Here is a 22,963-nt window from a genome sequence, read left to right as displayed (position 1 = left end):
GTAAGATTCAAGTATATTTTTAAAAAACCCTAATAATGTAGAAGGAAGAAATGCTAAGCAAGAAGTTAATCCAGCCTTCCTTAATGGAAGTAGATCAGAAACCCTTTGGAGGAAACAAGAGAGATCAGAAATTAAGAACTGATCTTTGCTAAGGTATTGAATATGTTGAAGAACAGCAAGACTAGAGAATAGACCAAGGCTAAACAAACAAATCCAAATTCTAGTCCGGTGATATCAAGAAAGTATCAATAAATTATTCCAGGAATAAAATGGGAACAAGAAAGGTGATTCAAGGAAGATCTTAAAAAATACAGAGGTCATTGATGACAACCATAAACTACAAGAAAGGTAATGGGAGGTGAGGTGGGGGATGTCAGTCCATGGCACAGCAGAAGGTCAGGCTCAGAAAGTGCTGCACGAAACGGCACAAGAATACAGAAAAAATAATTTGGCTAATGGAGTAGGTGAAATAATAGCCCCATTAAAATCAGAGACAGGACTTGCAATTAAGGGGCCAAAGAACACAAAAGCTCCAGCATCAATAGCAGCAGTTCAAGGCAGCAGGAAAAGCTGCAGTAGCCACAATGAATTTCATCTATACAGACACTCAGAAACATGGTAAGTAGACATTTCTAATACCACAAAAAATGAACTGAGGGTGTGCAAACTATGGAATAATTTATCTGGTACTGTTGAAGATCATTCTAATAGTGAGGACAATGAAGAAAGCACTCTGGGATTTCAAGAGAAGACCTTTAGATAAGGTATGCAGATTGCCCCATCATTTAAGAAACCTCAGGTCTTGATCAATACACTGCCTTAAAAAAAAAAAAAAAAAAAAAAAAGAGTACAGGCTCACAATTACTCTTTCTAAAACAAAATCAATAGCCATATCAAAAGAAGAATAAGATCCGAGTATTCTGGTGAAAGAAAAGAGCTTGACAGGTTAAATAATTTTAGATCCAGGCGAGGCTATGAATTACGAAAGCTCATGTGAACAAGCTATTCAAAGAAGATTAATGCACAGAGAGGACTGTCATGATAAATTTATCAAGAAACTGGAAGAAAGGAAAGATCAGAAAAACTTTTACAGGCAGCTCTACAGACAGTGACAAAGACAGCTGGTACCTGACAACAGACATTTAGAGATAGGAAATAAACCGAACAATTTCCCAGAGAAATACGCAGAATCTATAAATAGCAACGAAACCCCTCAAAAATAGAGTACTTGAAGACTGACATAACAGGAGACATAAATACAAAGGAGAAAGAACTTCTACAGATACAAACGTCTAGCTGAAAAAGATGATGTCTAGAGACAATAAGGATATATGGCAGAAAGGAGGAGAAACACTAAAAGGAGTGTAACTAGCAAATTATTCGATAAAACTGTAGGTCGCTCAAAGGGATCTGGAGAAAAACAGCTAAGGTGTGGATTATCACACCACTGACCCTTGAATCATGGACAGTTGCTAGCAATTAAGCTCATCGTATCAGAGAGAGTTTTTTAAAGGTCTCTCCATAATGAAGCCTTTCTTTGCTTTATTTTTAATGTGTTCAATTTGAGAACAGTCACAAAAGAGCAGAGTGATGGTGCAGCTAATCCAGGAATTTGACTTTAGAAGCTAGTAAAGAAGGAAAAGCAACACCTTTACAGAAACCTATAAATTATCTAGAGACATTTCCCCATGCCGCCCCCCCCCCCCCCCAAATAGGGTGTTATATATGCAAGGAAGGAGGAGTTACAGGGGTTTTTAATAATTTTTTAACATTTTAATTCTAGTGTACTTGTGAATGATGAGACATATCATATGTTTTCAAGAATGTTACCAAGAACTAACCTCACTGAAATCAACCATAGCAAGTTTCATAACTTAAATTTTCCTTATTAAAAATAATTTTCCTCCATTTTGTTTCCTTTTCAGTGTCATTAAACTTCCTCTTGAATTTCTATTATGAAAAAAATAAAGAATTTATCAAACACGTACTTCTGCCATGATACTTCTTATCCTTACTGCTTTTGTGTCATCTTTCATTTGGGTAGGTGTGATAGTACAAGTTCTTATTTTCAAAATGCAATATTCAGTTGAGCTAAATCCGAACAATGGCAGTGTGGAGACCCTTCACTTTTACGCTAACTAAAGTTGAAACGTCTTGTTGAATCCCACACTAGAAAATGCAGTGAGTTAAGAATACAGGCTGCATATGTAACTATCACTTGCCTGACAGTTTAGGATTTAGTGAGTAATCTATGCGAAAATTTGTCAAACAAGATTACAAAAGGGATTGCTGGTGCTGACATGCAAAACAAATAAGGAAAAATACATATTTGAGTGAAAATATCAACAAATGAGAAAGCTAATCTAAACAAAGTTCATCCAACTTTCTTGTTTGGGGGTGTTGATGCATCATCAATATGCTCTCACCTTCTACTTTTGCATCACCATCTAGAATCACCCATCGACAGATCATCTACTATAAACCCAAGTGATTTCAGAAATTTGGCACTGAAGCTCCCTTTCACAGAATTCATGCTTCTCTAGAGATTAACTATATTGCCTTCCATATTTTCAAAACCAAAGGTCAAGATCTGAATGTATACTGTAAAGAGCTTTTATTTTTCATGACTTACAGTAAGTTTATATTATTTTTTGAAGTACATGAACATAAAGACAACTTTGTCCATTAACCAAATGCACAAAGGATACTTTCATTGCTAATTACAAGACTTAACAATTTAAGTTGCAAGCTGGTAAACTGATAAAACCTAATCTTTTTGGTTTATGAGATGGAATGTTGCACCTAAGATAATGCCTAATTAAGATAAATCTTAACTTAATGAATGACCACAGGATTTAAACACTTCTGTGCTGTGTGTTTAAGAATCAAGAATATTAGCTACCACAACCATCTTAAACAAGATAATCACAGCAAGAAGGGAGATTTCCACTACATGTAAATGGGATAGCTGGTAATGGACATCTGAGGTTTCACCAATTTGGATTTTTCCTCCTACATCTATCCATCTGAGAAAGGATCCATAATCATCCCTCCTCAACCAGCCCCACCCCCCATTTTCTGACTGGGCTTAATAAGGGATCTCTCATTGCACATTAACACTATTCTAGAAAATACATACTAGTTTGTTTTTTTCTGAACAGTAACATGAAATTGTTACTACAGCAGGAAGTTCAGGCACCAGTGTTACAAATCTACTTGTGCCCCCTCTCCTATAGCTACAGGAGGATTTGTTACCCTCCAATGAGCACAAATAAGCTTTAACTAGCTCACTGACCCATGCAATTAGGGACAAGGATAGTACTAGTCAAAATAAGCTCTGATTTTACTCAATATTAGGTGTGATAAACTTTAAACAGAAAAGCTTAAGAAAACCTGCATTTTTAACTAGAAACAGTGGTTTTAATATCATCCAACTAGCAAATTAGAATCTCTTCACCTAGGCTATAACTTGATCATTAGATATCAACGAAGAGTTTAAAAAGAAGCAGTCTAAAATTCTCCTGCTGTGGGCTTTCACCCAGGATGAGAATAATCAATTCAGCTGCAGACAAATTGTACAGCTATCTGCTGTGGATGTGGCAAGAAGCTGCCTGACACTAAATCATGACTTGGTATACTGCTTTCATATGAGTTGCTGGAGAGAACACAGCGCTCTAAAAAGCACGATAAATTCACGGGACAGAGAAGGACCTGAAATCAGGCTTGAGGAATTACAGGAAGCAATTCCTGGCATCCACACCACAAAAATAAGGGAGACAGACCAATTGCTGCCCAAGAGAGAATACATCCTGGATCAAAAGCAACACTTCCTCTGCTCTTAAGTCTAGGGAAGTTACTATGTTGATACCCTGCTGATCTCTCCAAGGCTTTCAGTTCAGGTACGAAACAACAGATTTAGTTTGATGGGATTTCTGCTGATTCATTTTAAAATAATTATTTCATTCATGAGCAATTCCAAGTCTTCCCCTGCCATAACCCCTACAAAGAATTAAATTCAAACAAACTCTGGAAGAAAAATTGTACCCTAACTCTCGTTAACAGCATGTGAGAGGTATACAAGTCATCCAAGATCAGAGTAAAACATCAACATCATTTTGCTTTGGCATTTGTTTGGGTTTTGTCAGAAAGGAAGAAGGAAAGGAAATAGATGGTATGCTAGCAGTCTCTCAAAGGCAAACCCTTCCAGGCTGCACACCCAAAAAGTGAAGCGCTCCATATCACAAATTACTTCAATCACTTTGGTTCCCATCTCCCAAATTTATGCAGTTACTGCTCAAAAAAAAAAAAAAGAAAAAGAGATGACAGTCTACAAATGCATTTTTTCCTAACCTTACACTGAAAATATTTATAATAGTTCTGAATCTGGACCTTCGCTTTCATTCCAAGTACTAATGTAGATCAGTCCAAGGGCTCGCAGAGATTTTTTTCCTACTTTAACTGGACAAATGTGGACTGTAAGAATTTAGAATGACATACAAGGTAGAACATTTATTATCTTACATGTCTAAACTCTCACATTTTTAGTAACGGCTGACAGAAACTGTACAAAGTGCAGTTTTGTTAAAACCACCCTTCCCATTTGACTGTCATTGACAAGAAACGCATTTTGACCTAAGCCAATTTATGAAAAATGCAGATGCTTTTTTCACAGAAAATGTATTTTTGCAAGGAAATGTTATCACCCATGTCACTTACTTTTACTGCTCAAGTGCTCTTAAGTACCCTCCACTGAAGTATCTATGCTCTTAGGTTTTTTCCAATTCCAAGGTACTGGAAGTTCTTTATTCATGAAGACCAGATCAAGATCTTTTCCCCCCTCACTCTTAAAGGAAATATGCAATGCTGAGTAAAAAATGTTCTGTTATTTCCAACCTAACTGCATCTCCGAGGAGCTCATATATGCACGTAGTTTGTTCCGTTTAGCCACTGAGCTAAGCTTCTCTCTTATCCTTTAGGGATGGCACAGACACACACAGAGTCCAGGAAGAAATAAAACACTGTTCAGTTGTAACCTTCAAAGTGAGGCAAAACTTGCAAAAGACATGCGATTCCAGAACCACACAACTTTTATGCAGTTCTTAGTAGTTACAGCAAAAAGCAGAGATAAAATTTCAACCCAAATGAATGCTTGAGCAAAATTCTTAATTATTCACCATTGTTTATTACATAAGTGATTTGATATTAAATAGCTAAATACTATAACATACCAGAAATTAAGTTCTCACAACCATGACACATCTCTTTGATGACGTGCCTTGCAGAGATCTAGCTTTAATTGCAAGAACACATCCATCCAGGTCCTCCTCTCTCCCACAAACTGTGCTCAGGCAATGTCCTGGATAATCATTTCTTGGCCACAACTTTACCTACTGCATATCACCCCAAAACTGTAATGGATACAGAATTACTTATTTCTACATGGTTTTCTCCTAGCATACTCATTTACAACATCTTGGTACGTTATAAAAATACTCTATATTTATTGAAGAGAAATTCTTTATTATCCCATTGAGAAAAAGGCAAAGCATGGAGATCTTCTTGAGACCATATAATGAGCCTGCAATAGAAGCAGGGTTAGACATCAGCATCTCCTGGCTCACAACTCAATTAATTCCTCCAAGCCACATTACATTAAATACCACAGTAGTTGCTGTAGACAGCTCTTCTAGTCATCAATTTGGAAGCCCCAAGCTAGATATAGTCAAGATGCAAATAAACCTTAAAAAGGCAATCTAGTCAGCTAAAAACTGGAACAATTTCTCAAGTGAAGTTCATTCTCTACATCCCATGTAGTGACATCAAGTAAATCGCATTGGTCAAGCACAACTCAAGGGCTTGACATCCTCATTATTGAGAGGTTCTGTGCAATGCTACACAACAGGTCAGAGAATACAGTTTGCAGTTTTCCTCCTCTGGTCTTAAGTCTCCTGCTCACTAAGGAATCATCTTCACTTTTTGCAATCCCCTGACCAAGGGGTTATATATCTTCCAAGCTGTACAAGACCTGAGGGAGCAATATCATGGAGCATTTCTTTCACCCCAAAACCCTATCCTGTTTTCTGGCCCCTGAGTTTGATTCTATACATGGATGGAGACTGGTCAGCAAAAGGAATGAAAGTGATTATGTACTGCATATCACATGGATACGACCGTACCATATACAAAGGGACAGGTAATTGCAAAGTCAACACATTCTGACATTTAGCCTTCAGATACTTGATTTCACAGGCAAAAACATTACTATGAAGGTTTTAAATGAAGTTCTGATAAGAAAAACAGCGAAGACAAATTTTATTAATGAAGCTGCAACAATCCCTCCGCCATGCCACAGCAGCAGGATCCGAAGCCAAAGGCTTCGGCAGTCCAGTAGCTACATGATTAGCTGAACAAATGAGCAGAAGGAGGAGGGTTTATTCAGGTCAGAAAAGCAGAGAACTACAGAGAACACCGTGCCGAGAGCACAAAGTGCTAGAGCATACTCAGAATTAAACTCCAAATCTTTTTCCCAAGCGTGTACATGATGGGCCCCAACCCACACAAGTATTACTAGTTGTAAACGGAAAAACGGGAAGTCTGTCAAGGTTTCAGCGTTTGTGTTTTCAACACAAAACAATACTGGAAGCTTCACCATGAGTTTTCATCATTACTTTTCAAGAAGAAGCAATGCTCATTCTGTGCGGTGCTGCACCTGCAATGTTTTCAGATGGTTCCGAAAGAAATACTACATTTTTACTAAATACAAACCTGCCTTTTCTGATTATTGAACCATTTTAGATTTTGATACTACACAGCAGGAATATTTCTTAACAGAAGTGATTTGCCTTTGACTTTTTCTAAAAGTAATTACAAAATAAAGGTTTGAATATAAAATTGCTATGAATATTTAAATAAGAAATAATAATACAAGGAGGTTATTTAATTGAGGTGGAAGGAAAAAAGAAGGTCCTAAGTTATCACCAAGTACTTTTTGAATTAATGAAATTCAGACATACCCAAGGTTAGTATCAAGGCAGCAATACAGCTACCTCATCACAACCAAGCAAATTACATACAAAGATCAAAGCCAAGTATTACCAAATGCAAAGATAAGTGGAAGAAGAGGAAGAAAAACAGATGGATTCACTTGGGGAAAAAAGACGACAAGAGGTGAAATAAATAATTTAGCGAACAGTCTTTAAATGGCTACATAGAACTGATAAATCCATATGAAGAAACTCAGCGCCACTGTCATGCTTCAGACCTTTTAGATCTTCGCATATGTGTCCTCTCAATAAAAGCTTTATGAAAGCTTTAACTAAGTAGTAGTAAATAGTGACTGGAAAAAAAGATCATCTTGGGAATATTTTTAAGCTAGTACCATTATACTTTTTACTAAAATGCATACAGATTTATTTTTCCAAGATGAATTACAGACACAGTTCCCCAAAATTTTGTAAATCTTTTTAATCCATGTTTTGTAAGAGCTACTCCAACCCTTCACCCTTCTTAAGATCTAACTAGCACTTAAGTATCAAAAGACAGATTTGCATTTCAAAAGCCAATTAAAAAAAACCATACTGTAGTAAGGCACTGATCAAAAACTGTTGTGGCGTTACATAAATTAGGCAGTTCCTTTGACTTTCCCTAGGTCAAACCCAACATAATAATGGCAAAACCTATACATTATATGGACTCTAAGACCACCATACCTCCACTACCCAGATTTGTGCAGTCGTATTCTTGTTTCAAAGAAAGCAAGCAAAACCACTTTCAAAAAACCCCTAATTATTTCACAAATCCAGTTTAGAGCATGATAACATGCTTATGTTTGCACAGCTAGAGGAAGCAAAGAAGGAAGCAACACAGGCAACGACAAACTCCATTTGCTAGAAGGAACCACAACGTAGAAGCACACGCTTAACGGGAAAGACAGATACATGTATTGTGATACTACTGATCATTAAAGAAAATTAACAAATTTCTTGTTGTTTGCAATTTCTAAAAATTAAAGATTTACTACTAGAAGTGTAGTACAACAGTAAACAACTTACTATCAAGGTCCAGTACCATGCAATTTCAAGTTACAGACTAAACGTGCTGATTTCAAGTATTTTCCATAATTTAATACTTTATCATAACCTGTGACTTGTTTTTTTAAAATCACATGAGAAACTAGATTAAAGAAGGAAAAGATCAATTTCTATAGGAGTCTCAGTTGCCACAGAAACCTTAACTCTCACACCTCAAAAAACCTGAAGAGTAAAGGCTTCTCATCTATTATCACATATGGAAAAGGTTCTTTAAAAGCACACTGTCAAATGCACTACAAACTTGCCAATCCACGCCATCATCAATTTTCCCCTGCCGTGACACGTTTATAGCACTGTGTCAGAAACATAAATTGAAGCAAGAAACCAAGAAAGTAGGTCTGTAACATAACGCACTCAGTCACTGTCTGAACAGTCCACACTCAGGTATTGAGAGTGTGTGTTTTGGTTTGATTTTTTCATACAACGGGTGACTAAGTCCCTCTGTCACCTTGCAACACCTTGCATTATCAGTATCTGTCATCCCATGGCAATAAAAGAGCTTTAGTTTCTGACATTCAAAAAGTTTAGATCCGTCAAACTATAACATATAAAAAGTCCCTTAAATAATTTGAGGAATTTATGAAAATTTATCAGCCTGTTAGACCTTTATGCAAGACTCACTACAGGTAGATTGCTCAGCATTATCCATTGGCTGTTAGGGAAAACAATGCAGTTATAAGACTAAAAACTCAAAACCTGTATTCATTCCTATGTATGGTGGAACATGGCACATTTTTACTGGACTTTCATTGCCCTGGCCTACATTACTCACCAGAATTTGTCATTTTCAGGCAATGAAGTTATTTAATAAATAAGAAGCAGTTAAAACTTGCAAGCTATGCTTCATAATACTCTCTTTTAAAGAGCTCAGGTGCATTGCAGTACAACATTCACACACACCATATGAATTCAACATACCACTGCTCAATTAAGAAGGGAATTAGCTACCTCCCACTGTTATCTTGAGGCCGAGGAGAGATCTTACTATGCTAACTATCCCCACACTTACTGCAGCCTGAAAGCTTCCAATTAAAAGAAAGGTGAGGGGGGGGAAGAAATATTAAAACCCACCGATAAAACTGAGGGATTCAAATGAGGTCAAGAAAAGCAATATAGTTAAACCAGAATTTAAATATTCCATCTCTTATTCCAAAGCCTTCAGCAACCAAAGCTACCCTTCCCCCCAACTGAAGGATTAAACTCTGTGCAGTCTTGCACAGCTCTTGGCACTTAACTGAGTTAGTAAATAGGTTTTCACACCTCTACATTTGACAAATCTTTTGGAGCAGCAGAACAACTTATGCACACTGCAGCCATAGGATGCTCTTGTGCAGGTTTCTAACTTAAGAGGATGGCATAAGGCAATGCAGAACATGCATCAAGAGCATTCCCTCTAGTTCTGAACAAAAAAAAAAAATTACAATTTTTATTGTATGGAATTGATCAAAAATCTAATACAGCTGTTAGGCCAACATGAGACAAAGGGGCAACTATTTGTGTAGTAAACGTTCTTATTGGCTCCGGTTAGACTATACTTGTTTAGTTTTCTAGCAAAGATTTTTTGAAAACAAAACTCACCAGAACTGCGTTGGGTTAGGTTTTGTTTTGGGGGGTTTTTTTGTTGGTTTTGTTTTGGTTTTGTTGTTTTGGGTTTTTTTTAAACTAAAAGGCTCTTTAAAATTCCATCATTTTAAAAACTATCAATTAAACTAGTATCTTCTCCACTGATATGGGGAAAATTGAACTGGAAATTTTGAAGACATTTTGGATTACCTTCATTTTTAACCCCATTAACCTTACCTAATGATCATATAGACCAGAATGATAACAGAAGCAAGACGCTGAATGATCTCATGTGGAAAGCAGCAAAATTAATCACGACAGCAGCAATGTAAGAAGGCGGTAATTGCCTGAGAAGTGTGTGAGAACTGCTTTTATTGTCCTCACTGCCAAGAAACTTAGAAATGTATTTCTCATTCAGAGACTCTGAAAGTCACTCCTTTAAGGTATAAAACCCCCATTTTTTTTATTTCTGACATTTCTGATGTTTCACAACAATGCCACAAGCTAACTTAATCGAAACAACATCAGAATATAAATGACAGTAAGCAGCAGCTCTGGGAGATGCTGTAGCACTAGTCAGGAAGAATTCATTACCTCGAGACATTTATTAAGCAAAGAAAAAAAATTGTTTGAAAAAGGCTGGCAAACATCATTAGAGAAACAAAAGAAAATTGCTTCATGGGCTTTTTTCCTAGTTACGTTGCCTTAGTTTATCTTTTTTTTTTTCTGGTTGGTTTTTGAAGTCTCACTCTTACTAAGTAATTATAAGTCTCTTCCAGTTATACTGTTTACAAGACACACAGTCTGACACTCCCAAGCCCTGAGATACAAGGAAATGACATTCTGAAAACAGATCGCTTTCCCCAGTCATATTCTTTATTTTTTATAAGCAAACTTCACTCAGTTACTGCTTTCTACCCCCTAAAAAAAAGCTATTAGCAAGTCATGTCTAAAGGTTACTCAAAACACCAAAGGTGAGATTATGACTTGGGTTTCTTAATGTATGTCAAGAAAGTTTTAAGCATTTGGTTGGTTGTTACTTTTCAAACCTCCTTGTTCATACCTGATACTCAAGAAACAGAAAAATGCAAAACCCCAGCACTCCTGCTTTCTCTGCCAGTCTTCCAGTTCTTTAGGGACCGTACACATTGCTAGCTTTTAGGAGGTTCTCAAATGTTTCATGACAGAGGGCAGATAAATCCAAACATATAAGCAGGCAGAGAAAGTTATTTTTAAGGGTATTTATACATAAAGGAAGTAGAACCCTGCTCTTTTTTCCCCCCTTCTAAGCTGTGGTAAATCTTCATTGTGACTACATGCACCTGACAGTTGTTTTTTTTTTTAATCCATTCATTTCAGTTTTCCTGATCTTCAGCATTTCCTGAGAAACACCCACACATTAAGCCGCTTAGATGAAAAGAATATATGACAACTTTCAACTAGTAAAATGAGAGATACAGTCCCAGTTTCACTGGTAACTGATGAAACTATCTCTTCTGTTCTTGGAAAGCACCTTCCTCCTTTTGCAAGGGCAAAGCATGCATCTATGTTATCACGGTGTTAGTTATACTTGACAACAAAAAGAGACTTACCTGCTACCGTGAGCTTTGCTGTTCTGCTGACAATGGTCCCCAAGCTTTCCACAGTTGCCACACATTGATAATATCCTTCATCAGGTTTATTATGCTTGGAATGCACCACACTGTTTATTAATAAAGATCCATCTGGTAGCAACTGGCGACGGTCATCTGACACCAAGTTTAGAAAAGTCCCATCTTTTTTCCATTCAATTTTTGGAGAAGTTTCACAATAAGCTGAGCAGTTCATTATAACAGAAGCTCCGCGAACTGACAGAACGTCCATTGGCTCCACCAGAAAGTAAAAAGGAGTGAAGGTTCTCACAAGGGATCCTGTAAAACACAAATCACACCACACAATTTTTGGGTTAGCCTTCTACATTTTTAAAACAAAAAATGCATCCTCATTTCTAAATATTGTAATGTGCACAAGAGCTATCACTACTCACAATATTGTCTCCCTGAACACATTAGAAATAGCTTGGTCTATATGACAGCATTTTTGCTTTGACTATTTACACCAACAGACTTTTAAATTCAAAGAGGTTTTCATCCCTAAAACATATTTGTCTGCTCATACGGGAATCAATATGGTTAATAGTCCAGAGCAATCCATTGCAGGCAGAAGTCTGCCTCATCAAAACTTACGCAAATATATGTGCTTGAGTACCACATCTATAACAAACAATACGTACTCTTAAGGCACTTGGCCTTTTGTGGTATGGGTGTCATACCACAACAGTGCGGTAATTTGTTTTGTATAACAAAGATTAAGAAACATTAAGAATAACTCAGCCCTCAAGAGAAAAAGAGTCTCCAATTCTGAGCTTAACATATCTTCCAATGTGATCACTTTTCCATTTTAAGTATTCCCAAAAGAGTTCTATAATTAACATCTACTTTGCATTAAGAAGTGAATTTTAAGTACTGTATTTCTGGTGTATTTGGTCAAGCAGAAATATTGTGTGTCAATATCACTTTGACTTGTCTTAACTTAATTATCAATAGAAAACAGAAAGAAGAAAAATTACTTCAGGAAGAACAGTTTTCCAAATCAGCATAAGGTTGGGTTGAGAGAAAACAGGGTCTTTGTTTTTAAAGCCAACCTTAGAAACAACATCCAGGCTCCCCACCTACATTCTGACAAATTCCACCTTTCCTCCACTTGGGGACAGGGAGTGGGATACATGTACAAAACATCACGGCGATATAAACTGAAATACTACTAGCTGTCTACCAGCAAACCAAAAATGAAAGCACACAGACTAAAAGGTTAACAGGGCTTTTGAAGCGAGTCACTTCAACCCAGAGCTGCAAGGATTCCTCCTATCTTCATATAAAGAAAGCAAGCCACAAAAGGAAACACTTAAAAATGCCAGCTGAAAACAAACACAGCCAAACTTACAAGGTCTTTTTGCAAGGCCTAGAAAATAACTATTTGCCATAGATGCAACAGCTAAATGACAATCCTAATGAATAAACCATATTTTGCAAGCACTGTGTCTACTAATGTACTCTCAGCATGAAGTGGCAGACTCGGACTACCCTTGTCTAAAAATTTTAAAAATAACTTTTTGAAGTCACATGCTCAAAGCATACCGTATGAGGATGTTCTTTAACAGCTATGGCAAAGGAGTTCAATTTCCCTTTACACAGCAGTATACAACCACTGAGGAAACAAAAACAGTAGCTTCAACTAAAAAGCCTTACAGTTTTGCTAACAGGTTTTTTTTACTGGGCATCTACAGGACAATAGGCTGTTTAGAGAGACCAGAAAGGAGAAGTCACTGGTATCATGGTATTGCTTTTTGGTTGGGGGGGGGGGGGGGGGGGGGGGGGGGGGGGGGGGGCGGGGGGCAGGGTGGTAGTTCTTCCGAAAAAAACAACCCAAAACAGTGCAAGTGGTTTCCATCATTAAACTATCTGTTAGCATGTGCTCCAAAGCCAACATGGGGGAAAAAAAAAAGTTGGTCTTTAAAGCCTGTATATAGTTCTTAACAGCAGAGTCTTGAACTTGGGGGAGTGAGCATTGCCTCCCAGTTACATGTAGTCTTTAAGATGAACATTCAGACAATATAATAAAGTGGTGAAGACAGACCTCTTCTCCATTGTACTGCACAGGTCGATACTACATTATTTTTATCTGACACTGGCGTAGCAAACATACCCATGAACCAGTTTACTCGATCTGGCAGTAAGCAATACATGATACAGTCAGAAGGTGTTTTTCCGTTCAAGCACTTCTCCTAAGAATGCAAAGGAAATCTGTACCGCTTGCGAGAGGCATTGTCAGAAAAGGGTTAAATGCATTGGCAAATACAAAATGAAGCTTCTACCACACACACGAAAACCTTCAGAAAGGGTCATAAAAATACTCATCTCAAAACTATTTTATCTTCCACAGTAAGGTCGATAATGAAATGCTGAAGTATGTTAAGACCACCTTGAAGAGGACTGTGCATTCAATAACCAGATTTGTTTCATTAGGTCACAGAATAATTATGAAGCCTGTGTTTTTAGAAAAAGTACAAATATGAAATAGACCTTTACTTGTAAAGCAAGCCTGTCCTGTAAGCATTTTAGCTTCTTCAATTGCTTGGTTGTGGTTTTGGTTTGAGGTGGGTTTTTTTTTTTAATCGGATTTACCTTCTAAAATAGCCTTAATTAACAAATTGATATGATTCCCTCTATCACTGAATTGCACAGCAAGTCTCTCATCTCCAAAGAGACTTCAGCTTCCCCCTGGAGAGGGACTCCAGCCTTCCTGCACAAAGCCTATTGTCTTTGCTACTCAGAATTCACAGAAACCTGAAGATAAGACAGAAGGAGTGGTGCAAGAGAAACAACAGATAAATTATGCTTTTGTAGGTTATATCATTCAAATATTCTTCTACCTTCAAGAATTCAAAGAGGAAATAAGGAAAAAAAAGTACAGAAAGACTGAAGTTTCCCTAGTGACAGCAACAGTCTCAGACTGGAGACCTGTTATGTTGGTATCCAAATCCTTGAGATTACGTCTTTCCTGAGGATAAGAAAAAGACCAAAAAAACCCCCAAATACACACAACAGAAAAAACCCAAAACAAATCACAAAATTTCTATGTGCTGCTTATGTTACTTTGGTTTGTATAATCACACTTACGTGCAGATGTACTTGATTCTTTGTGTGCAGAGTACCAAGTTTCAGCTCTAATATACCAAATGGCAGAAAACAAACAAGAGTCATGAGCAGCATGAAAATACTTTAACCTGTTTATCAGTATAATCTCTTCCATTGCTCCAGAAACCTAAAGGTCTTTTTTTAAAATTAAAAGATTCAGCTTTATTGTCCCTGGGTTTTGCAAGAGAAAGCATTCTACCCAAGCTATCAACCTCTTTTCCCCTCATTTACAAGCTTCTGCAAGTTTTTCCAATACAGATCCAGACACCTACCAGAACAAAATACAAACACACTTGAATTTTGTTTTTCTCTGCCCTTCTTCTCTGGCTTTTCAAAGAAAACCTAGCAAACCCTTGGAAAGGGGAAGCTGGCTCCTTGTTTGCCTTGTCTGGCTTTGATGCAGATTGCAGCAGATCAAATCCATTGATGGGATAAGATTGTTCTTATCCTGGAAGCAACAAAGTGCCCAAGGAAATAGCATTGCAGAGTATAGAGCAGAGGATGTCAAGAGAGCATCCAAGAACAAACAGCAGCACAGAAGGGATTCGAGACTTTCAGGAAGACTGGGAAGCAGATGCTCAGCCAGGTTCAGAGGTAATATAAGAAAAGCTCTTGCCAAGAGCCTTGTGAAGACACGGCACAGCCTGCTTCAACTCAGGATACTACCACGCTCCTGCACAGAAAGCAAGCAGTGGATAAAAAAAAAAATAAAAGGATTGGTAAATTACTATGTTCCATCTTGAAGGAAGTTTAACTAGAATTGAGACCTTTCTAGCCCACAGTCTCAGAAAGGTTTTGCAATTTAGAGTTAGGGCACTCTGGAGAAGTGCTGGTAAGCTGCATCCACCCCCCAAGCCAACTGAGTTCATACCACATTTAAACCTTGATTCAGGATGAAAAGGCTTTGTACATACAAGACCTTAATAAACTTCTATTTCTGTCAACAAGCCATTTCTCCCACTCCCATCAACCTACTGATTATTCAGTTAAATGACACCACATTACTTAGGACAGAATTGGTGTATTTTGTGGAGGGAGTCCTTCCACATACTGATCTTGGGGGGGGGGAGCGGGGAGAGACGTGATACAACATACATGGGTATGTACACATCAGTGGCTTGATTTGTGTTAATATTAGCCCAAGAAACTTAAATAAAAGCAAGACAAGTCTATCTTCCTGCTCAGAAACAGGAACAGTTAAATTTTGCTCATTCCCAACAGATATTTCCCCCCCACCCCAGATCTGCTCTTGAAGACCTGTGATAGGGACCCAGCAATTCCTACAGCCATTCAGTTCTAGTGCTTCACACTCTCTATTATTAGGACTATCAAGCAGTATTGCTATGATTTAAGCACATTTCTTTTTGCCACTGTGGGCATGCACAACAGGCTGTTCATCTTTCCCAACAGTCTTCTACATATTTTTAGAGGACTTAAATCCTTCTCTAGCCTTTTCTTTAGGCTAAGCATTTCTAGTTTAGTACTAGGCAGAAAACCTAGTACCAGGTAGATAGTAGGGCTCTGGTAATTTCTCTCTCAGAATCCCTTCCAACCAGCCCATGTTCTTCTTGAAGTGCTGTGCCCAAAACGCGATGCAATGCTCCAGCAGAGACAAGGTCAGTGTTAGGTGCAGGTACAGTGCCATTTCACATGTCTTGGAAGCTCTGCGACTCCTTTCTTCATCACTCCCAACATACAGGCATTAGGTTTTAGCGCAGAAGCGTAACACTACCGACTACATTGATCTGTAATCCCTTCACTACCATAATCCCTAGATCCTTTTCTTGGAAACTGCCGTAAGGCTTGTTCTTTTCCATTTAATATTTTACTAGCTGATTACTCCTGCCTAACTGTATTAACTTTTGCTTGGCTCCTCCAAATTTTTCCTCCTTCCAAAAAAGTTTACAGATTTTGAACTCTAACCTTGTCCTCCCTCTTCCAAGCTTTAAGTCATGTGAAAATTTAACAAATATAGCTTACTCTGTCATCCAGGCTGTGAGTAAAAGATATCTAATAGAAATTTACTCAGAATAAACAAGTGCAAAATCCTACACAAAGCAGCCTTCAGGATCATTGTCTTTTCTTCTTCCTTCAACACTTATCCATCCTTTTTCATAGCTATCCTATGTCAGTTAAGACCATGTTTCCTTATTTCCTTACAAGAGTTTATCAGGATGGTAGTGGTTGAGGAAAGAATAAGGGAAATTATTTTTTTCTATGAAACTTTTTAAATACTACGGGAATTAGAATGGTCTGAAAAATATTTCCTTGACAATTCCGTATCAATTAACCCTTCTACCCACATTACCTTCTAGAAGAAGGTAGGGGAAAAAAAAGTTTGTTCACTCACCCCTCAATTTTTCCAGGAACTGAAGCCAAGCTGACTACTTTCATACATTCCTAGCTCCTCCTCTCCTCCCATTAAAATATTTTGGGTTTTTCTAGCCCTCCTTGTAGCTCATCTCTCAAGTTCTCAAAATTAACCAACAGTTCTGAAACTGTTTCAGCCAAGATAAAACTCATCACACAGAACTGATTTGAAAATATTTAACAATGAAGTACTTTTAGCCTGTTCTTTGCTAAGTCCAGCTGACCTCTTATCCTCTCAGCATAAGGACGAAGGACCATAAGCACGCAACTCTTCTCACTGAAAAAGGACCAAAGAAAGCACATTTGAGATATGACACCGAGTTCACAAAGTTAAGATGAATCTGCCTGAACTTCTCCTTACAGCATGCTTCCCCAAAGACCATGAAAAGGCTTTTAAACTCAAAAGAAGGAAGTTTTAATGTAACACTTTGCATCTACAGGAAGTCTGAAAGCAGCTAGGTAAGACAGAAAGAGCTCATCAATCGCTCTTTCCAAACGCTGCATTTTCAAAGGGCTGTATACCTCAGTGGAAAAAAGAAACCCAAGACTTCCCTTAGGCTTCTTTTCACTGCTACTATGCCTACAGAAGGACCACTTTCATTTTTTTATACGTTCTGCTAGCTGCATCACATTTTGTGCAGTGGTACATCTTCAACAAAGCTTCAGGTGAGGAAATGCTTAGAATAGCAAATGCAAAGCAGCTGCACAAGTGGGAAGAAGCTTCCCTTTGTTATCCAGTTAATTTTTGAAAGACACAAGCATTCTAGTATCAAACTTAAATCATTTAAATGTGTGCTTTAACAACTGCCTGACACAAGCTCTTCAGAAATTATGGCGTTTAGGAAAATAACTGCAGACAAAACCACTCTGATCTCAGTTCTACTTAGTACATATATATTACCTCAAACCAGCACATGGCAATATGCGTCAGAAGATTGCCCTACTACCAGCGCTATAGATTCAACTTTAATTCACTGTTGCCACCAAAACTATTTAGTAGTGATGTTTTCCTGATGACGACCATCAACTGCATTCAAAGCAGAGGACTTCAATACCAGATTTCACAACTTTCAGAAAGAAACTGCATTCCATTTTACAAGGACCAAATGCAATAACCACCCAGAAAGAAAATGTGAAGCACAGGTATCATTTCAGAACCACTTTTTCCAAACAGAACAATAAATTAAAGCAACCAAACCTATATTTCATCAAAAGGACCTGACTTTAGATTAGTAGTACACAAGGATTCAGCCGTTGGAAGGAGTCATATAGGGCTTTGATGACAAAAGATTACTTACTTTTTTACATGTTGAGGAAGGATGTGTCAATAGGGGCGGATGATGCTTGTCCTTTTACATTAGCCTCCAAAGAAATTTAAGAGTACACATGTAACACCCTTGAAAATTGACGTGTAAAATAGAAGCATTTGACAAAATCCTAATCAGACTGGTAGGAACTATTATAAAGCCCCTTTTTATGTATTGCAAGTCAATGATAAAAGATTCAAGCTCTCTTGCTGCAGGATTGAACTTCTAGAAGGCTTTTCACCAGAATTTAATTAACATTCCCAATAGCCCTCGTAATCCTAAAACCGGTATGTCATGCCCTTCCTAACCTAGATCGTTAAAAAAAGCTGTCTTCAAGAATTAGCCAAACATATTTTAATTGAAGATGTTACAAACACTATTCTTTGCAAGCTGCCAGCAAGAGCTCACAATGAACTTGTTTTGTGGTTTTGTTAAAATATTCATTGCTAAGGAGCGCATTATCTATATAGATAAATTGCTACATGCATTAATCTCTCAATAAAATGTAAGTATTAGAAGGTTGTTAATTTCTTTTTTCCTTGACAACTTTGGAAACCTTCTGTACTACCCAATAAGCAAAATTTATATAGGGTATTACAATATTCTACAGCAGAACGAATGTTTAGACAAAGATATATTTTCTGCTTAATATTACATTTTTCCCCTGTAGGCAACGTAGAATATAAGACTACCTGACCAAATTAAACTGCACATGATGGCATATACATCAGCCAACCAAAGATCTTTAGGACCTTACTTTTTTTAAAGCACATGCAAAGCCCGATTGTATACATGGTGGTTGGCAAGTTCACTCGTACTGAAAAGCCAAGGCCAAATTCTCTAAACTGCATTCTCTGAACACCATTTCATTTCTTTCTTTGCAAAGACTCTACAATCTGTAAATTATGAGATAAAAATGATATTGCACTTAAGCATCAAGGGAAAAAAAAGGAGAAAGTGTAAGAGCTATCCCTGACTGCAGATGTACAATATAAATCCTGCTGGTACTTTAATAATTCCAGTGGTAAGCTGACAGTGGAACCTAGGAGAGCAAGTGATGTAACATTACAAGATAAGTAATGCCATGTATAAATCTAGACTTTCCCAGGCTTAGTAGATTCCTTTCTCCTTCAGCACAAGCAGATTTCTTCTTTTTATGATTTAATACACTATAACAAAGGTATTCATCAAAAAGAGTAACTCATCTTCACCCCAGCGTCATTAAGCATTGTCGGCTAGCAATGATGTCTGAAGAACAGTAAGGTGGATCAGATTCGTCCTGGCCCACAAGGGAAGGGGCTACGTTCCGAGATTTACAAGGGAGAAATATCCTTTTTTTTGAGATATGGGGAAACAACCTCTACAGAGCCCCTTTCCCCCTTTACTAAAAAGGGGTTGCTTCTGTGCTGCAGAAAGACAGGAAGAAAACTGCTTGTTCAAACAAATTCTCCTGAAAGAGCACGGCATAAAGCCAGATGCTTTTGTCCTTCTCTTTAGTTGTCAATCCTGTGCGCAGGTGCCTTCTTACAATACAGACCAAGCGGACAATACTGAGTGAGTATTAACAGCCTAGGATACCACCAGAAAACCTGTACCCTCAATCATTCTTCTCAATAAAATGGTAAGTTTAGAGAAATTATTCTTTATGGTCCATTGTGAAGAGCACCTATCTGAATACCAACAGGCCTACATGCAGGCTGTCATCAACACACAGATGGCAGCTTCTAGTTATAAGGAACTCTGCTCTGCCTTTTTGCTCACGTGTTTTTCAAAAGGCATCCATCTAGAAATATGAAGTTCTGAAAAAGCAAAGTATTTTTGCATGTAATTCTCCAATGGTTTAGTGTTACTGAGTTGAGGTTTTTGACATCATGTACTAACAAGAACACAAAAGGCAAGATACTCACCATAGGAATTACTGTAACAAAGAAATAATGTCTTTCAAGACTTTGCCTTCAGTAACTTAGGAGCGTCCTTGCCTTTCAGCCAGCACAGTCAATAAACAAAGAACAAATTCAAACAAAGCAAACTACACTTTGCGCAACGCTTTTACAGCTTTGTCTACACTTCCAGTTGCCTTTCACTCGTTAAGATCAAATTATTGTTGGCTTAATCTTAACTGACCTTCCTGGCAGACCTCAAGCACAAAATTATATTTTAAAAAAATTGGCCCATTAAAAAAAAGTATGCAGAAATAGAACTAAGAAAAAAGTATCCAAATAGTGTACAGTGTGCCTGCAGTAAAACACTGAAAAGTAAGCATCCATGCATTTACTCTAACCACTCTCTGTAAGTGATGCCATCTCCTCATATATTATTAAATAATGGGAAGGAAAACAAGATAACGATCAACGACAAAATCCAAACACAGATTGTAATCTCAAATATCAAACGTCTTAAGAGATGCATTTATGTCTGGTGTCTAGTTGCATGGCCTTTGTAACACCACTAGGGAGTTAGAAATTTTCACCTGAATTTTGAACACATGAAAGCGATTTTATTACTTACAGTGTTGCTGCCTAATTGCCAAAAGTTCTGTGATGATGGCTCCCTTAAACAGCCAGCTAACAAGCACTGCCATCTTGAGTCACAACCCTTATGCCCCTTTACAAAGGGGCTGCAGTTCCATTAAATTTGGAAAACTGAAGGAGAAAAGATGGCACAAACTCCTCTTGCAGTAGTTTCCCCTAAAGCGCAATTCACTATAACCACTTCTCGTGGTACTCTTGTGCAACTTGTCCCAAAAGAAATCCCCACCAAGGAGATGTTCCTCTCTTGTCCGGTCCAGAGTCCCAATGTTATATGGTTACCTTCTCACAAGGATTTCTTCATCTGCCTTAAATCTACACTCAAACCTAGAAAACTGTCTTCCAGTTGTGCTTCAAAAATAAGTTCTGTTGGACTTTTTATTCCTCCTGGTGTGCAAGGAAAAAGAATCCTTTATAACCACTAAGACCAAAAATTTGGATATCTTTCAGGTTGCTTAAAAACAACCTGTGGGTTTTATAGAACTCGCATCTGGGAACCGAGTCCCACAAACCTCTCACCTTCTGCAAGAACACCCTTTCAAAGAGATTTTGCTTTTATAAATCAAAGGAAAAGCAAGTCAATCACCTAACGCCATATATTCCAAGTTAAGCCAATGAAGGAACCACTCCGAATATCCTAACTGCAAAATTTCTTTTCATAACCATTTCAGAAGGACAGCTTAAAGGATTTTATCCACCTTTTCCTTTTTTTGTGGAATTACCAAAGCCATTTCTCTCATTTCAGAAATCCACCAGTTTCCATTCAAATAGCCAATCTCTTTAACTGACACATCCCTTTAAGCTTGCATAGGATTTAAAAATGGTACCGTTTTTCACTTGATACAAAGGACAAAATATTCTTGCATATGATATCCCCTTTCTATTGCTATTAATGACAGAAATGAGCTAGAATGATAATAAGTTAAAACCTTTTTGACTCCAGGCACAGAAGTTACCTTAATCAAAAACTCTTTGGATTAGTTCTTCAATATATGATCTAACAACAGAGCTAAGATGCTTTCATAGGGTGATGACTGCCATCGGGGTAGCAAGCACTATGAAAACCAATGTGCACTCTACCCACTAACAAAGTCTTCATCCAATGCCAAACTTCTCTTTTCTCACCTGTCAAAATAAGACAAAGTGATTACCTTTCATATGAAATTAACGGTATGCCAGGAGATTTTTTTTTTTTTTTTTTTTTTTGCCCATTCCAGCTCATTTTTGAATGCTTTGTATGGTTCTTATTCCCTGGCAATTTTCTTCCTTATACTTCAAGCAAAAAGACAATATTCATTTCTTTGCTTGTAACTTCACAGCCCTGGCTGAAGCCCCATTACTGGAGTACCCAATTTACAGCTGTCAGCTCTGGTAGCTTTTAGAGTAATCAGACTTCAGAGTCCTTATAGTTTTTCATGTTCTTACTGACCAAGTATGAAAAAGAAAAGAATGGCAAGCAATTTTTACTTATTTTTAATATTAGCAGTGCTTCCTTCGGAAAGCACATCAGTTACAAGGGACCAGAGTTAAATTTTTTTTTTTTTTTCAATTCTTCCAGTGACCATTTTCATTACCTTATCAAATTGGTCTTAGAAAAGACACATCTAGCATTTCTACAAAAGATTACTAGAGGGCACTGTAAAGACACCTACAAAAGGAAGAAAATTTATTTCTGTTCATCATAATGAACAATAGTACTTTGACTTTTCCACAGAAATAGCTACCATATGTTAGCTACTGAAAATACGGTATTTGTTATAGCAGGTGAAGAGGAATTTCCATTTTTTCCTGGAGTAATGGATTTCCTTTCCTAGAGTTCCAGTCTTCTGGGTAGTCACGCGCATAATTTACCTCTTCAGATATGTGCAACAGTAAAAACAAACAGTGGCTTTCAAAGCATTAAAAAAAACCAGAAAACTCAAAAGACTCAAAATACATACTGCACACAATGCAGGCAAGATGCTAAACATCTAGCAAAAGATTCCTCCATCTTCCCCTACCTACACCCTGTTTAGGCTTGGGTCAAACCACCCAATGCTCTCCCAGGGCTCCAGGCCCTCAGACTTGAGTAACTGGTTCGCCCAAACCCTCACCAGGGCTAGACAAGCAGTTTAGCTCCCTACAGATTCCCTGTTGGTTTGCAAACCAAGCCCAGATAATCAGGGAGCAGATTCCTCGCCTCTTTTTCTTTTCTTTTTTTTTTTTTTGTGCCAGACTGGTACTTCAAATATGGTTTAAAATATAAATACAGAAAAAAAATCCCCACACATCACAAGAGAATTATTTGCTGAAACCAATTACTTAAATATTTTCCAAGTAGTAAACATACTGCGGTATCCAAGAAGTCTGCATGAAGGGTAAAGTAATAT

General features: G+C 37.6%; 1 protein-coding gene across 11 annotated transcripts in view; it reads right to left on the bottom strand.

Moving 5' to 3' along the window:
- Positions 1–22,963, bottom strand: part of NEO1 (neogenin 1) — a 217,687-nt gene that overhangs the window by 139,626 nt on the left and 55,098 nt on the right. For all 11 annotated transcript variants that reach the window (XM_030013700.1, XM_030013705.1, XM_030013706.1 and 8 more), the window contains exon 2: positions 11,246–11,563. In XM_030013700.1, the coding sequence (XP_029869560.1) occupies positions 11,246–11,563 (318 nt within the window). The remainder of the gene's footprint in view (positions 1–11,245; positions 11,564–22,963) is intronic.

Source organism: Aquila chrysaetos, chromosome 5 (genome assembly GCF_900496995.4).
Source record: "Aquila chrysaetos chrysaetos chromosome 5, bAquChr1.4, whole genome shotgun sequence".
Lineage (NCBI taxonomy): Eukaryota > Metazoa > Chordata > Aves > Accipitriformes > Accipitridae > Aquila > Aquila chrysaetos.
Note: the sequence above shows the minus strand (reverse complement) of the source record. Positions and strands in the feature narration are given on the sequence as shown.